General features: G+C 39.5%; 1 protein-coding gene across 2 annotated transcripts in view; it reads right to left on the bottom strand.

The window, feature by feature from the left end:
• The window catches only part of shroom3 (shroom family member 3), a 214,606-nt gene that overhangs the window by 101,609 nt on the left and 94,590 nt on the right, over positions 1 to 18,407 (bottom strand). Inside the window, exons 1-2 of one of the 2 annotated variants that reach the window (XM_007888936.2) lie at positions 13,761 to 13,814; positions 9,165 to 9,319 (exon numbers count right to left, since the gene is read on the bottom strand). In XM_007888936.2, the coding sequence (XP_007887127.2) occupies positions 9,165 to 9,319; positions 13,761 to 13,763 (158 nt within the window). In that variant the 5' untranslated portion in view covers positions 13,764 to 13,814. Of the gene's footprint in view, positions 1 to 9,164; positions 9,320 to 13,760; positions 13,815 to 18,407 lie in introns of those variants that run through there. The other variant, XM_042340369.1, reaches the window with a different exon arrangement.

Below are 18,407 nucleotides of genomic sequence, written 5' to 3'. Positions count from 1 at the left end.
TGGCCCATGAGGAATGTCAAAGTCAAGTTCAATCCTTGTCCTCACCTAACCCGCAGATACGTGCACCTTCCAGCAGAGGACTTATGGATGGTGGTCAGGAGCAAAAAGCAAGGCTAAATTTTTCATAGCCTTTGCCTTAAGACCATTTTATTTTTCTGCAGTTCATTTTAATACACCAGAAAACTAGATTCTAATTGAAAACTGAATTAGTTTTTAAATGTTAAGATTATGGTCCTAAGGCTAACACCATAAATGGGTTTGGGCCTCATATCTGGGCAAGTGTGGACTAGAATGTGATGACCCATCCCAAGGGCATCACTGATACTCACTGTCCATGCTTACAAATGAAGAATGGTCATGCATACAAAGCTATGGACTGGTACCCCAACATGTCAGTAACTTTAGAAGACGAGGGGAGAAAATGGGGTTGACAAAGGGGTTAAAAAACATTATAATTTGTTCAATTTATAATAATAATAATCTTTGCATTTGTTATAGGGCCTCATCATGTCTTTGAGACATCTCAAAGCGCTTCACAGAATATACTGTAAAGTGAATTGACTGTATATTTTGTAGGTGAAAAAAAGGTCTCATCCAAAGGATGGCACCTTCAACAATGTAGCCCACTCTACCACTGCATTGGAATGTCAGCTTAGACTATGTGAGTTTCAAGTCCCGATGTGCAGCATGAACCCACAATATTCTGCCTCAAAGATGAGAGTGCTACCAACTGAGCCAGACTGACACTACCATTCATAATAATCCTTGGATTTCTCATCTAATGAAAAACAACAACTTACATTTGTATAGTGCGTCTCATATCAGGAGGACATCCCAAGGCGCTGAAAACATACATTTCAGAGGGGATTTTATTGAGGTATAGAAAATGCCTAACTCAAAGAAATACTTTCAGATACTTCACAGCAAGAGAATAAATAGCACAGATTCAGCATTGTAACTTCAAGACAATAGCAGGAAATATTTGTTTTTAACACAGAGGGTGATGAACAATTAGGAACTGTAGCAGAGGCCGGAATAATGGACTCATAAGAAGCAGTTTGATCCCATGATAGGAAGACGGTAGGATTGGTAGTCTTGAAGAATGAGGTCAAATGGACCAAAGGTCCTTTTTCAGTTCACTCTTGTGAATTTGTTACACAACTACACCCCACTAAAAAAAAATCACGTGCAACTTACCGTACAGTTACCTTGTGAGACACTACAAAACTAAACAATTATAATAATAATAATAATAATCCTTGCATTTGATATAGCGCTTTTCACGTCTTCTAGACGTCCCAAAGCGTTTCACAGAATATACTGTAAAGTGAATTGACAGTATATTTGTGGGCGAACGCAGCAGCCAATTGCGCTCAGCAATGTCCCTCAAACAGTCATGGATTAAAAATGACCAATTTATTATTGTTTTGTTGGAGGGATTATTACTAGGCGTGTGGAGTAAGGAAACTTGCCCAAGGTGCCTTAAATTAAAAGATTTACATAAAATCAGTAAAATTGTGGTACATGATAAGTTAATATACACAATAATAGATATTAGTAATACATTAGTTTTCTGAAACATGAAGCAATCAATCAGGCCTGCATTACTCACAGCATGTATACGGTCACCTCCCCCCTCTCCAAGGCTCAGCATCAAGCTCTGCCACTGTTCAGTGCTTCAAGACTCTACTCTGTGTGAAGGGCGCCATGTGAATGCAAGTTGTTGTTGTTGTTGAGCCCTGGTTAGACGCTTGCACACTCAGTGCTTATTTTTCAAAATACGACAATAACAACTTGCATTTATATAGCGCCCTTCACGCGGAGCAGCATCTCGGAGGGCTTATTCAAAAATGTAACATCCCTTTGTACCTCTTCTACAATGCCATATTTACACATTTGTGTCTATTTGACTTTGTTTGCAATACGTTTGCCTCTGGGTCAGTTGCAATTAGTTTGAGCCCCAAACGATGATTTGGGTTCGGATCTTGTGCGACATTTCAGTGGGGTGCTGAGGGAGGCTGCATTGCTAGATAGATAGATTTAATTTATTGACTGTATTAGTTTTGGCAAATAGTTCCCAGCAGAAGTTTAAACATAGCATTGAACCATAGCGTATACTCAGTAAGCACCTTCAGGCGTTTATTCAGACACTGAATAAGTTTATTTTTTGATGAGGCAGAACTTTTCAATGTATGGATTTTATTTGAGCAATTGAAACATTTGTATCCCCCCTCCCCCCACCCCCACCCCCACACATTTGTCAAAGTGATGAAAAAAAATTCAAACGCCCAGATTTTATTATTTTTATTATTTATTACTGTTTATCTATTATTTATTATTATTATCTTGTATTAAAAATTATTAAAAACCCTGATAATAATTCCTAAAAAAAAAATTGGTCATTTCAATCCACGACTGTTTGTGGGACGCTGCCGCGCGCATTTGGCTGCCGCATTTCGCCCACAAATACAGTCAATTCACTTTACAGTCTATTCTGTGAAGCACTTTGAGATGTCTAGAAGTGAAAAGCACTATATCAAATGCAAGGATCATTATTATTATTATTATTATTATTATTATTATTATTATTGTCTGACTGCTCCAGTGATTTCAAAGAAGCATATTGGCCCAGCATCCTGAGAAATACTACTCAGTCACCAAAATTCAACACAAAAATATAAACAGATTACTTGATCATCTATCCCATACTGTTTGTGGGATATTGCTGGCATAGATAAGGTTCCACTATTACTGACATAGGTGCAATTTCACTTTAGTGCTTTAAGGGCTTTTGACATGATAAGGTGCTATACAACGTGGAAAGGAGTGATTGTTATTGATATTGTGATAAGATTGTAATATCCTGTATTAATCTATTACAGACAGCAGTTAGAAGGGCCTTGAAGACAATCAACATCCCGGATTTCAAGTACAAATCATTTTGAGCAGCGTTTTTTTGAAATAAGACAAAGCTCAGGGAACTCACCTGTTACTTTTCCTGTTAATGCTGTGGTTATTATTCATATTGACCACATTCACTCCCTGGTCCAGGCCTCCTTTGTTACCAGTCCCTGCCTGAGAGCTTCCTGGAGGTTTTCCCACATGGTAAATGATCCAATAATAAAACCGAGACGCACTTTGTACATCATTAAAACATTCACATCCTGCTTGGCTCCACTTGCTGTACACTAGAGTGATTATACCGCTCACCAACACATGGTAGGTCTTAACTGGAGAAAATACACTTGGTCATGGTATGTGGGAGAGGAGAGGGAGCTTAGCACTCTCTATGCAGCACAGCAATTTCACAAATTTAGCAGTGAATCCACTTAGAAATAGCTGTTTTATCTGCTTGAGTGTGGGAAAGTGTACGACGGTCACTCCCTCTGCAATTCACTCAATTTAGATGAGAGGTGTGTCCTAATATTACAGTGCTTGCTAAGGATGTTTTTTATCAGCCAACTTACATCTATGTGGCAGTAACTTGAGAGGTCAAGCTACACCATGAAAACCCTCTTGTTTCCTCGCACATCCTATTTAAGCTTTTCTTTTCCTCTTTAAGTGGAGTTTGTATCATTCACATCATACTGGATGATGCAGACATCCAAATACTCTTACACACTGAATTTGCACCTTTATTTTAAAAGACTGTTTTCACAATTTTAACAGTATAGCAGGATACTGTGTTTTTACACCTCATACAGTGAATGGTCTGGCTCAATGCTGTTACTTACAGCTCTTGGAAACTGGATACTGCTTTACCGACCTGCTGATTATAACATTCTCTTCGCCGATTCTATTTACTCGGCTAAACATTTGCTGACCTGAAAAGACAGCTACCTGCCACTATTCATGGTTTTGCTTGTTTCTTTTGTCACTACAGATCCGCACCTTTACCAATCTGGAATGATTGCAAAACGCTGCACGAATTGGGTCTGTCTGCCTTTGACAGGATTATTACAACCCAACTGAGTTTTAAATTGCCATAAGTAAACATCCTAGACAGAATCCTTTATTAAACGTTAACTTAATCTGCTTCATGGAACTAAGACATGACATTAAAGGTACATGCTATTTATCAATGGGTCACATAATTGCCTTGTTTTTTCCGTAAAATCCAGTCCTGTACAATAGGTTCCAGCCACTTATTGAACTGGTTAATCTTTTAAATTGATTTAAACCACATGGTTAATTTTAGAAAAATGTGAATGAAGCACAATCACAGTCTTTTCCTCATCAGATGAAAAAATAAGCTTATTTTTATGCCTGGCAGAAAGAGTAGAAAATTAACAGGTATGTTTCAAAAATAAACATTGTGATAACTTATTTTCCACAATTTGTATTGGTTTTATGAGGAGTTTGCCAATTTAACTCCTGTATTGGCTTTATAACTGAACATAAATTCCTTTGCATTTTAATCACAAGCAGGCCTTTGTACATTAACTGCAGTTACAAAGTGATCAAATAAACTTCAACTATGAAAATACCTTTCTCCGCAGGACAAAATATTTGTTATAAAACATCCCAGGGTGCACCAACCAACCCACTAATCCAAGCTGTGCCAACTCGTCTGACTTTGTCATCAGTCACAAAACAAGCCATTTCAGAGTAAGTATTAACTTGCTCTCAAATGCCTTGTTTTTTGACTGTTGGATTGATTCTAAACTGCAAATGCATTTATGGGCAATTTTATAACAACAACTTGCATTTATATTGCGCTCTTCACATAGGATAACATCTCAGAGCGCTTTACAGTGACAGGTTGGATCCGAGCAGTTGGATCCCTTAAGTAGGGTCAAAGACGAAGATTTTTAAGGCAGGACTTGAAAGTAGACAAAGGGGGCAAGTCAGAGGGGAAGAGGGAGGGAGGTGTAGATTGGAAAGCTTGGTCACCAACGGAGTGTGGAGAGGGCAGGGGATGCATACATAGCAAGCCTGAGCTGGCTGAGAGCAGGAGTGGGATTGGAGATCAGAGAGAAAAGGAGTGGCTAGAGCGTGAAGGGCCTTAACATACGCATTTAATTTTGAAAGGCTATCACCTTTCAGATATTCGCCCATCTGAAATAATGAGTGATATGTGATTAAAAGTTCAGAAGTATCCCCTATCTTCCATATTGCAATTACTGATTGTCTATAAGGATTTAAGTCAGCAATGCAGAGAGGGAAACAACACATTCTCAGCCTACTTTATATGTCATGGATGAAGATCGAGATGTTTGGGATCACTTCCTTCTATTTCTTCGACCAATGGGATCAGGATTCTAGCCTCGGGACTTATGCTTGTGGTGATTTCCTTGGGTTCACTTTAACCATAGGTTGCAATTTACAGACCAACTGACTGAAAGGAAACAATTTTGCACTGCCACATTACATGAGAGTTCAACCTTTGTGGACTTGAGCACAGAATAACCAGGTCTAATTAACAAAACAGATTTGCTTCTCAACACACAAATTATGGGTNGGGGGGGAGTGCTTGGTGCTGATAATTGGTGCAAAACATAGAAAATGTTTAATAGAATGAGAGGCGAGGATGAATAAACAAGAAGCTGTTTGCAGGAACTTACAGGTAATTACAAAAGTTATTCCCAGAATTTATAATAATAAATCTTGCATTGATAAAGCATCAAAATGTCTCAAAGCACTTCACAGGACTGCCTGTATTAGTGTAGTGACTGTGTATCTTAAGTGAATGTGGCAGCCAATTTGCACACAACAATGTCCCAAAAACACCATGGTGTAAGTGACCACTTTTATTTGGAGGATTGTTTGCCAGGACACTGAAAGAAAGTCCCTTCTCTTTTTGAACAGTGTCATAGGATCTGTAATGTCAACATGAACAGAAAGAACCTCAGTCTGATGTCTCATTCAATTTCTAAGAATCAATTCACTCCTTTGTGAGGAAATGAAAAATTAAGTCCTGGCAAAAAGCACAACAAAGTGTATGTTCCTGCCTAACTGCCCTAGTAGCACAAATAAACTTCCTGGTACAGTGTGACGCAGAGTTGAAACGCATTTCAGTTAAGAAACAAGATCATCAATTGAAATACAAACACCAAAACAAATGCCTGTGGTCACCTCCTCAGAACAGCTCACGGTGGTGCAATAACATTTTCAATTGTGCTGCATAGATGACAAATATAGTGTTCAGTCTCACATTGTCATTTGGTCTGTAAATTGCACTCTATGGTTAAAGCGCTCCATGACGCTACCCATATGAAAGGTGCTATATAAATGCAAGTTGTTATTGCTGTTGTTATTGTGCTTGGTGCTGATAATTGATGTAAAACATTGCAAAATTCAACACAAAGTATTAAACAAACAATTAAACAACAAATTACATTTGTATATGACCTTTCATGTCAGGAGGACATCCAAAGGCACTTGACAGTCAGGGATTTGCAAAGTAGGAAACAGGAGAAATAAGTGTCTCAGATTGTCATTTAAGACAATCCACTCACGAGGCTGACATTTTACTACATGCCATGATGTAAGCCTTGTTATACATTTTTGGCAATGTTTTTAAACAAATGTTATTTTTAAGTATCAAGGCTATGGGAATTATCTCCATATGTCCCAATGCTTTGCACCCAGGTCCTATTCTAAAGCTTATCCCATCACTGGCTTACCAATCGGGTGTTCTACAACAATCCTAATATTCATTGATAAGCAGCTCACTGTAGGACTACCCAGCTCTTAACCATTTACACATAGCCTTACTATGGCATCTGTAACACAAATTGGCTAACAAACAGGCTTTAGGCTTTTACAAGGTACACATAGTTTCATGCATTAAAACGGTTATTAAAACCCTGAGAATGAAGCTCAATCTGCTTGGGAATGTTCCCTGAATCCCAGGACGTGTTCCGTCCCTGAAAGGCACAACAGCCAGCAATCTATTTGATACTGGGTTACACGGGTCAGTTTTATTAAATTATGGCCAATGCCTAATGGTTAGCAGCAGGTGTCCTGTTAGACGGAAAGTAACAGCAGGCAACCATGACTGAATTATAACATTTGAAGTACAGTTTTCATTCAAATTATGAAATGTGAGTCGCTGACTCCAGCTTTGCCCCAATTCCCACTCAGACTTTGCCTGTGTTCTTCTGACCCCAGTTCCTTGACTTTTTTCTCCCGCTATGCTTTCTCAGAATCTCTACCTTGAAATTATTCATCGGGTATTCTTGGTGTGTGGCAGCTCATCCCTTGTATGTCTATGAATAACAAAGCAGCTTATGGCAATGGTTTGTCTCAAAGCATTTACAATAGTTACTGTCAAATGTAGCGACTGCTTTCTGTCGACAAACCAGGAGTCAATTTGACTCCAGCAAGTCTCACATTAACCATGATCTAAAGGGATTAATTAATCTGAAGGATTAATACAATGGGTTGATGGAACACTGCAAGAACATTTTTCAAAACTACCTCCACCTGAAAACAAGCAGAAAGGAATTCAACGCTTCCAACAATGTAGCGCTCCCCCAATACTACACTGCCATGTCAATCTGGACTGTAAGATCATGTCCCAATTTTGGACTTGAACCCACAAAATTCTGACCCAGAAGCGAGAGTGCTAATAACTGAGTCAAGCTGATACATAAATCAACTGTTTGTGGTCTTCCTAACAGAGATTCACCATTAAGCTGCATAAGAAAAACAACAATTTGCATTTATATAATAATAATCTTTACATTTGATATAGAGCCTTATCATGTCTTCGAGATGTCTCAAAGCATTTCACAGAATACTGTAAAGTAACTTTGTTTTGTGGGCAAACCACGGCAGCCAATTGCGCACAGCAGTGTCCCACAAACAGCCATGGATTGAGTGACCACATTTTTTGATATTTGATTGTATTTTTATTTAAGGGAGTATTACTCCTGGAAAAAGCAATCCGCCAATCGACTAACAACCGGGTTCCTACTTCCTGCTAGGTAAATAGAGGCGTGTTGAGTAAGGAAAATTGCCCAACATTTTGCCCTGCCCGGGAATCGAATGCGGGTCCTCTAGATTGCAAGGCGAGTCCTCTAACCACTAAGTTACAGGACTCATTCATATAGCAAGCTTCACGCAGGATAGTGTCTTAGACCGCTTTAAAAACAATTTTCAACAAAATTACCGAGGCCCAAAACTTCACTGATATGCTCCTTCATTTCACTTTCTACCATGTGCACAATACTTCAAAAGAAGCTGTGTTACTTTAAAGTTAAATTTACTTGCCCGCATCCTCACCACCACAGCCCCATTGACCCTCTATATTGCAGAAGGTATCGATTTGAAAATCCTCATACTCACACACAAGTCACTTTATGCCTTAGCATCCCCCTACCTCTCCCAACTGCTTACACCCTAGTCCTTCCTATATCTTCCTCTTCGACTGTGTCTACGGTCACCTCCCCTTTCTACCCCCGTCTCAGCATCAAGCTCCACCATTATTCCCAGTTATACAAACACCCATAGGAACACAAAAAAGCCATTTAGAACTTCAAATCTGTCTCACCCATCACATTTATGGCAAATCTTTAATTACATTTTCCTTTTCTCCATAATCCTTAATATCCTTACTGACAACGTATTGCCCACAGAAACACATGGTCATTCTACTTTACAGTAAATCCTGCAAACACATTGAGACATCTTCCGCATGAAAGGCACTAACCTACACAAATCTAAGTATTATTATTCTGTATCACTCTTTTGAATGCCTCAGTCAACTCTGTATCTATGACCTTCTGATGCAGGTCATTCCATATTCCCACGACCCTTTGTGTGAAGATTTTTTTCCCACTTTCCCCTTTGTCTTCTCAACCTGGATTCCCCAGCTAGAGTTATTCCCCATCTACTTTGTCAACACTCTTCATTATTTAAACAAACCATGTGTGAGCAATGGTCAAGATGAAAAATAACATCTCAAAACTGGAACAGTTCAACCTCTGACTTCACCATTCATAACAGCCTGATGTGCACTTTGATAATTTGCCAGAAAAGAATATAGTGTGGCTAATTTCTGCAAAACATGTCACTGGTGCAATGATCTTGAGGGATTAGGATGGTTTGAAATAGTAGAGTTTTATCATCTCTGGAATAGCCAAAGACAGTGCAGTAGATTCAACCCAGTTTTATTAGATTTGGATGCAATCTTCCAATGACTGAAGGGGTTTTCTTACCTGCGAATGAGCAACTTGAGAGTCTTGTAGGACCCTTTCACCAGGGTGATGGCCTCTTGCCTGTAACCACTCAGCTCCACATCATTGATATTAGCCACTTCATCTCCCACTTGCAGTCTATTTGATAGTAAGTCTGATTTCCCGCCTTCCTCAATCTGCAAGAGGAAAAAAAAATGGACCGGATGAGAGGAAAAAGAACCTTAATCTTAGTACTCTGCAATCTTGACTCCAGTGGATCAATCTCCTGTGGGCTTTAAGTTGCTCCACTAATTAAAATGCACTGCCTCACATTTTAACCTTGACCCGTAGTTAATGAGGGAAGCTACGATCTTCTGGTACCCTAGGCTCCACCTGCACAGAATTAGAATTTCAACACAATTCAACAAAGTCTAAAGTACTTTTTCATGTGTTTTTTTTTTAAAACGTCAATAAGTTATACTGCTTTCAAATCTAAGGCTTATGTAATCAACTCTAACAGTGAGCATCAAAACTCCTCTGTACTTTTCAAGATCTGCACAGGTTCGCAGTTCATTTAATAAACTGCAAACATGCTTTTCTTGTCAACGCCTAATATACTGAAGAATTAGATTGAAGAGCAAAGCAAAACCGATTAATTTCCGATGCATTTTGCATAAATAAACAAACATTTCCATTTCACTTACAAAATTGTTCCTGCCATTTGTCCTTTGTGAATTGCAGTGGCTTTTTTTAAACTGAAGACTTTGTTATTTCTGTTCTTTGTGTTACTTCACTTTGTTATTACTACAGTACAATTATTAAACTACAAATTGCAGAGTTCTAATCTACCCACTGAATTAAAACCCGTTCAAACCACTTATCTCAGTGTCCTAAACTGAGTCATACCTCAGTCAGTAAACAGATTTCTGTGATTCCGATTCTAGATGATTCCAGAAAATCAATGTTTGGTTTAGTTATTAGAATTCAATACGGAGAGACGTCCAAAAACAAGAAACGAAAATGTTCGCTCAACATTCATGATGGGAGTTTGCTTATTTCCTCTTGGAATGATTGACCAATATAACATGCCACGAGATCCCACTAAACATTACCCATGAATTACAAGACAAAAATCACAAATAGGGCAAGAGCTGGTTACAAGTAAACTATTTACGCTTATGAGTTTATGTGTGTACAGTGCCGATGAAGCCACTTCACAAAAAAAGTACATATCTAGGGCCAGACTCCCGAGAAACCCTTGCAACCTCTGGCCTCTCTCCACAGACCAACCGATATCCTGCTGTGGAAATCCAGACAATGATCGTCTAATCCTCCAAACCTCAGCCTTCTATACAATTCTGGATAACAAAAGAATCCTTAAAAGCCTTCCGAGATTTTAAGAAAAAATTGGTGCTATTGAGAAATCCGAGACTGCATCATTTTTGAGAGGAGCTGCGTGGCATTGGCCTTGCAAAGAATTAAGTGAGCACAATAGCGTTAAATCTTCTAAGATTTAAGGCTTCCTAAAGAGCTGGCTTCGATTTCCTAAAAATTGCATAACTTGCCAGAAACTCTCACAAGTCAAATTAACTATGCTTATGGAGTCACAATGCTTTGAAGAGAGGAGCATAATAGAGGGGCATTCCTACCACAATCACCGCAAAGTGGATCCAGGTACTTCGGAAATTAAAAGTAGAAGGATAACTCAAAGCAATTAAATAACTGAATTAAATAATTTTGTGTCATTTCGAGATTTGTATTGCTCAAATACTTATCGGATAAGCCGTGAGCATGGTTTATCTAAAGTGAAGGCAAACATTGTGGTGGATCTGCCATCTGACATGACCTAGAAACTTGAATTGAATGGAGTTGGGTACAGAAATCTCTCAACAGTAGTGGATACCCACAGTATAACAGCCTCTGCTTCAGTCAGGGCTAGATGGGACAATAAGTAACAGATTTGTGCACAGTTCGAACCTCACGCACACTAGAGTTTGTGAAGCATTAACTGGGAAAACATAAAAGCAGCAGGAATTTGAATATAGTGTTAATCATCAATATAGATGGATCATATTGCTCAGGGGACACTGTGTTTTGTGTTCTGAGCTTCAAAGACCAGGAAGTCCCAGGTTTGATCCCTGGTCTGCGCTGAATTAGCTGATTTCAATTGGGGCAACAATGAGGAAATAAAATTAGCTTGGATATCTCTAGACTATAGTGACTATACTCATTGGAAGGGAGGTGAGCAGGATCTATTTGGGCTGAGTTAGCTCCAAGGTGACCCACTTAGCAATGGAAGATCAGAAGCAAGCTGATCCTCTGCGTCAGTCTCAATGGTCAGATAGCACAAAGCAGGTCCACAATCCACCAGTGCACTGATAATGATGGATCAGCCAACCTAACTCATTGGCAAACCTTGGAGAGGCAGACCAGTCTAGGGACTGGGATTCTTTCCACCCGGCTCCAGATAACCCTGAAAACCAAAGCTCTATCAGATAGACTGGTTCACGCAGGAAGCTTGCCAGTGCTCTGCAATGATTGAGCGGTTTTAGCCGGTTAAATCGCAGCAATAACTGAGGTTTCTTAGGAACGTGCATGTAAATTCTCTGGGTTTAGGTAGCATGATGCACTCCTCTGGGAAGAGAATGCCTCACTGCCATAGAGAGGTCAGGACATGTTTTCTTTCCAATATTCCCAAATTTAGTCAAGCCATCACAGAGAAGAAAAATAATCACAAGAATCAATCTTGGTAAATTTTGTTTACTTCATACTGCCAAGAGAGCTTCAGATGAAGAAGGATCTTTGAGCCATTTGATCTCAACCTTTAGAATACCCACTCTAGCATCCTCACATTAAAGAGTCAAACATTGCAGCATTTTTCCAGTGTTCACCACCTTACTGGGTGAATCAAATTCAAGACATAAGCATCTAATGTTCAGATACAGGACATCACTATAACATTGCACCTGATTAAATACATTGCGCTCTTGTACAATATCTCAGTTACAAATAAAACACAGGTCGCGAGCACACTGTCAGGATTGCTGAAGGTCCCAGTAAAAAAAAGTGGTGCAATACTGTACATAAGTGTATATTGGATGTCAGAAGCAACTTCTGAATCTACACAGCACCAGCTGAAAAGTGAAACTAAAACAGTTCACAATCAACTTCAAATAAGCTGTCTCTGATCAATCAGTGCAAGCCTCAAAAAGATAAAGAACTTGCATTGTTTACAGCATCTTATCTTGTTAAATGTCTGAAGGCACTTTAGGGTATTTACTGTCAAATATAGTGACTGATACTTTTGTAGGCAAATGTGCAAGCCACTGTTTTTGGTCAGTCAGGTATCTGACACATGCCGAAATCCATTGCATTCCACACCAGACAGAGTTCCACACATGTATGTCACCTACACATGGAAATTTCCCTGCATCAGGAATAGAATCTGTGATTTCTCCCTGGAGGGACTCAACCTGACTATCCAATTCCAGAGAGTATGTTGGCAAACGCCAAGGTTTGGTGACTCAGAGCGTGCATCGGTACACAGCTGGAGTTTAACCAACTAAAACAACATAGCTTGCCATTGAAAGTACTTCCTGGAAAGGGTGCAGGAAGGGCTTACATTTCCCATTTCTATACTTTTTTTTATCCTAAATACAGAGATTTACAATCCCCACGGTCTTTGGCTTCATTTGCTGAAGGAATCATGAATCAATTCAATCTTTTCCCTCAAATGTTTCCTCTGAACGCTTACTGATAATGGTCTTCATCCCACACAGATGGCAATCATGTCATCTGATCTCAGTGACCTTTAGGTCCACGTCTGGGAACAAGCCAGGCTTCTTCACAATCGATAATGCTTTCACAATTCAACATTGTATAACATTTATAACAACTACTACAACAACAACTTGCATTTATATAGCTCCTTCCATGTAGGGTATTGGCAGACAAAGATTGGGCTAGTTCCTGACCAAGGGAGAGGTGAGAAGTGGCCATTGCACTGTTCAAAAGAGGTTGGATTTGAGCGGGACACAAAGAGAGAGGGAGAGACGGAGGGAGTTCCAGAGGTTAAGGGTGTAGGAACTGCAGGCCTGGACACCGATGATAGTGTGGAGACGGTGGCGTCTCTCCAACTATAAACATTATGGAAACAAATAGTATAATACGCTCTCTCTTCATCACCCAGTCAACTCATAGGTGACATAGGGAGACAAGAATTAGGTTCTATTCACAACAATTTCCGACAAGAAAATGAAAGTCTTTGAATCAATAATTTGGTTATTAAAGTGACTTTGTTGCCTTAAGGCCTCTAGGTGTCAAGCTTTTGATTCCTTCAATTATACTTTGGTAGTGCTTTTCTGTATTCATCTGTCAATCAATTTGAAAGCATTACCGTTCAATTTTAGTCCATTAAACATCCTGTGGTCTGCAAGGTCCTGAACTCCCTCGGGGTACATAAATGCAACAGACAATCACTGCAGCATTCACCACCTCAGTTATGCATTACTGGAACAAAGTACGCCAAGGTTCAGTTTGTTCTAAAGATAATGTCTGCTGTAGCCCAGTAAGATTGAAATATAACCAAGTTTCATCAGTTAAAGCAAACTTAAAAGTGGCTGAATACCTTCAACATACCATTGTGAAGTCTATTTGATCTGGCAGTTCTTGCTAAGCACCACTCAGCCGGACAGTAAATTAGTCCTTTCTGAAAGGAAGATGACAGCACCCTTCAAACAGACGCAATCTATAATCTAGCATTATGGTTCCTTTCACTATGAATGGTCACGCTTGTTAAAACACAGCCTTTGGACGTCAATATATTGTTAAAAATTATTGTGCTCAAAGCACCTCTGATGGCTCAGTGGATTAATGCACCACCAAGTGTGTGCTGAGAAGCTTGGATCAGGAAGAATGCAGATTTTAGGCAGAAGTAGAGCACTAAAATTGAATGCAATGCCCTGGGTAAGGTAAGGTAACACTTTGTGATACACTGCTGTTCATGATTTTTGTTGAATATCAAGGTGAGGCCGAGACTGGGTTCAGCTATGACCTCCCCTCCATTGGAGGCCAAAAACCTGGTGACAAAAACTGAGTGGGCTCAGATGTAAAGAATGACCACTACTGATGCTTATTGAACCACACCCAGCGTGACAATGCTTCAGAAGAGATGGAAGAATATTGGGGGAGGGAGGGAAATCACTGCTCTATGCTGTTGTTACTTGCAATAGGTTTGATGTTAATCCATTGTTGTCAAAAATAATATTGTTGGGTTATTTGAGACTCAGTGCTAAAATGCAAACACAGGTTGTAGTTGCTTATTGTGAGTGTGCATCATACATTTTTATTTGGGAGATTGTTGACCAGGACACCAGGAGAAATTAGCTTCTTTTTTAATAGCACCATGAGATCTTTAATATCCTCCAGAACAGGCAGATGGGATTACTGCCTCATCTGAAGGACGGCAGCTCCAACAACGTAGCACATCCCCAGCACTGCGTTGGAATGTCAACCTAGACTGAATTCAAAGTCCAGAGGTAGGGCTTAGGGCGAGAACACTCAGATTTCTGACTCAGAGACAAGAAAGCTACCTTCTGAGCCAGACTGACACCTTTTTAATAGAACTTACAGAATAGCATCTTAAAGTTAAGACCGCAATTAAACAATTGCCAAATTCTAAAATGCCACATAGAGAATTTCTACCTCTGTATGTTTAGAATACCTGTTGTTGACATATTTTGGTAACAGAACGTGATTCCAGAATAAGTGTGTCATTTGGATGCTGAAGTTTAGCCTATACTTTTCCTGGGTTATTCCTATGTTCATGTTAAATAGGGTCAGTTCTCATGGATTGTACACTGAGATTCAACCTCTGATACTGAAATTCCTTCTTTTTACACTTTTTCTTTGTAATAATTGACCGCAACTTTTTTTTTAAATTGAATTTTCTTTATGAAATCAGAAAATGCTTCACTCAACACCTCTCGTATCATGCAGTCCTTGTCTCATAACCAAGATAAAATTAGCATTTGGACATTTATAGATCAGTTTTAAAAGTAACAGTTTGGTAATGCAGAAATAAAGCAAACTGATAGCATTTAAAAAGGGAAAGCGGGAGTTGGCTTGGTAATTCCTTCACTCCCATCCTCCGAATAATAAATTTTGTCTCCTGTAAAATCAGATTAATTCTGAAATTAAGTGATTGTAAAATCCTTTGTCATGTTTGCTGTCATAACGGTCTGTAAAACTGAGCAATGAATGGATAAGCTCTTCAGACATGAAAGAAGACAGCTCAGAGGAGGCCTCACACAAGTATATAACATTTTAAAATGGGATTGAGAAAGTTACCAGACCAATATTCTCAGATGCACGAACAATAGAACAAGAGAACATAGGTTTAGAATTGCAAGGGGAAATTTCAGGACAAACATCAGGAAGTATTTATTTACTTGAAGAGCAATTTCTTTTAAAACCCAAAGCAATACTTTCAGACACGTCACTACAGGAGGACAAAAGTGCACAGGTTCAGCATTGGGACAGGCAATTTTAGGAAGTATTGTTTGTCATAGAGGGTAAACAACAGCTGGGAATAGTGGTAGGGGCCAGAATGCTAGACTCAGATAAGAAACAGTTTGATGCTGTGATGAGAAGATGGTAGGGTGGGTAATTTGGAAGGATGTGATTACATGAGTCAAAAAGCCTTCTTCCTCTAAACCAATCTTGTGAAACATTAGAGAGAGTAAGATTACAAGTAACAGTTATAAAATGCCCCATCTAAATAAATGCAGCATCAGAGGGGCAGGAGGTCTTGGTCATGCAGGAGGTTAATACACAATCCTTTCACTTCTTCAAATATAGTTTGAAACTAGCAAGGGCTGGTGGGATGAAAGCTCCCCCTCTCACTCGATCTGTCTTTATCTGATGGTGGTTGGGAAGTGAAATGAAATTGAGCAGTCTCTGCCCAACCCAAAACCATACACCACACCACCATCGTGCTTGCAGCCAAGGATATCCCTCACTTTGACGAACGCAACAATTAAAAGCCCACGCACGAGATAGAGTAGATAAGGGGAGACAGCTCATTCTCAGCTTGGCCGCAGTTGCCTAGTGATGACAGCCCCACTGTAACCACTGCAAGTAAATCGATGCAACCTCATTTGGATCGTTGGCAAGAGTAAGAAAAATTGGTCACTCAATCCACGACTGTTTGTGGGACACTGCTGTGTGCAATTGGTTGCCGTATTTCGCCCAAAATATACAGTCAATTCACTTTACAGTATATTCTGTGAAGCGCTTTGGGACATCTCAAAGACATGATAAGGCTCTATATAAAATGCAAGGATTATCAAGAGTACCTAGTTGGCCAATGGATCCCGAGCATATGCTGCCTAATAAGATAATCAGTACCCTCAATTGCATGGAGAAAGATGTCAGTGGTAATAATAGTAATAATCTTTATCCTTTCATTTGATATAGCTCTTTTCACGTGATGTACTATAAAGTGGAGTGACAGTGAGCAATGTTCTGTGACCTAACAAGAACAATGGCTTATATATTCAAGCAAACCTACAAAGAGGTTTTTTTAAGACAGTATTCAGTGGAAGTACTCAGTGGTAGAAATGTCATGGAAGAATGTGTTAAAAGATTTAGGGGCTTTCTACTAAAATCAAATCATTGCATCAGAGTTTCAGTCAACAATTTAATAGGTGGAAGGAGAGGGAAAGATAGGAATCTTAAAAGGATTCCAGCTAATTTACAGTAGTTTGCAGTTTCATTCTGCTTACGTGGAAAATTGGCAGCTGAAGCTGTGAGTCAGGTTCATGCGGGAGCAAGTAAACAGACTAATGCATGGCACCCAGAGTTTCTCTGTGGGATATTGAGCAATAATAGGTGTGCGAGTGACAGAGAGGTCCTAACATTCAAGGTTGACCAGACAAGGTGTTTCACACTGTAACAGCGTGCTTTGTTTAATGACCTGCCCGAAATAGAGCTGTAAATTTGTTATTATTGTAAACGCATGCAAATGATATGATGAAAATATTCTCAGAAATGCTGTGACAAAAAAACTCAACTGTTGTTTGGGATCACCATTGGAGATTTTACTTTTCTAAATGGCAGCTTTGAATTCCAAAGGCATTGAAAACCATGGGCTCCATCCTGCACGCATGCAAAATCCCAACCAGGCTTTTTCTGGACCCAGAAATACAAGTCAACTGCTCCCCCAGCCGAGATCAGCACAAAGTGAGGATTAGTCAAACATGTTTTAATAATTAAAGGCAATGAGCTCCCTTTGACGGGTTGAGCTATCAGCTGCTCAGCAGCCTTTTTATGCCCCGGGTGGGGAGGCAACTCACCTGTAGCATTCCAAGCAGCAAAACCCTTGGAAGGTACTGAACAGGAGAAGGAAGCTCATCGTGGCTGTACTCTGAATGAGCTACCAATTTACTTCCATTCTCCTGGTTTTTTTAGCCACCCCCTTTTATATTTCTCCTTTTCAAATATTTATCTTTTAAAAGCTGATAAGGATTCTGCCTCAGCCACCATTCTAATCAGGGTGGTTGTCTATGTTCTAACAACTCTGTGTTCAGAAATTTTTTTGCTTCTCTCGATTCACCAACCAGTGAAATAATTCAGCTCCCTTATACGTTATTAAAATACCTTCATAATTTTAAAGTCTCAATTAGGTTTCTTTTCTGTTCTAGGCAAAACGGATCAGGTTCCTTCAGCCTCTCTTAACAAATAGAATGCCTCAATTCATCCTGGGATATCTCCTCCCCACCCTTTCCATGGCCTTGACATTCTTCCTTAATGAGGTACCCAAAACTGATACAAAACTCCAATTGCAGCCTTAGTAACGATTCATTCCGGCTTAGCATTACCTCTTTGCCTCCCATCTTTAAGTAAAGATGGGAGTTTCTCCAGGCACCTGCCCAACAGATACAATTGGTCATTCACTTCATAGCTCTTTGATGGACATTGCTGTGCAAATTGTTTGCCACATTCACCTACAAATACAGTCACTACTCCTTATAGTGCTTTGAGACATTTTGACAAAGTGATGAGGCGCCAGATCAAACACAATGATTATTACTGTTTTAAATATCCAAGCATATATGGATTGCACCACTCTCTTTGTGCAGCACCTTTTAGGTGCTGCTGAGATATGTTTTATATTTAATCTTATTACCACACAGTGCCCGCAGGTGCAACAAAAAAGGGAAACAAATATTTTACACAACACAGCTAAAATTTCACAGAACTATTTTTATTTCCAAATGCTCTGCA

Source organism: Callorhinchus milii, unplaced genomic scaffold (assembly GCF_018977255.1).
Source record: "Callorhinchus milii isolate IMCB2004 unplaced genomic scaffold, IMCB_Cmil_1.0 Scaffold1, whole genome shotgun sequence".
NCBI lineage: Eukaryota > Metazoa > Chordata > Chondrichthyes > Chimaeriformes > Callorhinchidae > Callorhinchus > Callorhinchus milii.
Note: the sequence above shows the minus strand (reverse complement) of the source record. Positions and strands in the feature narration are given on the sequence as shown.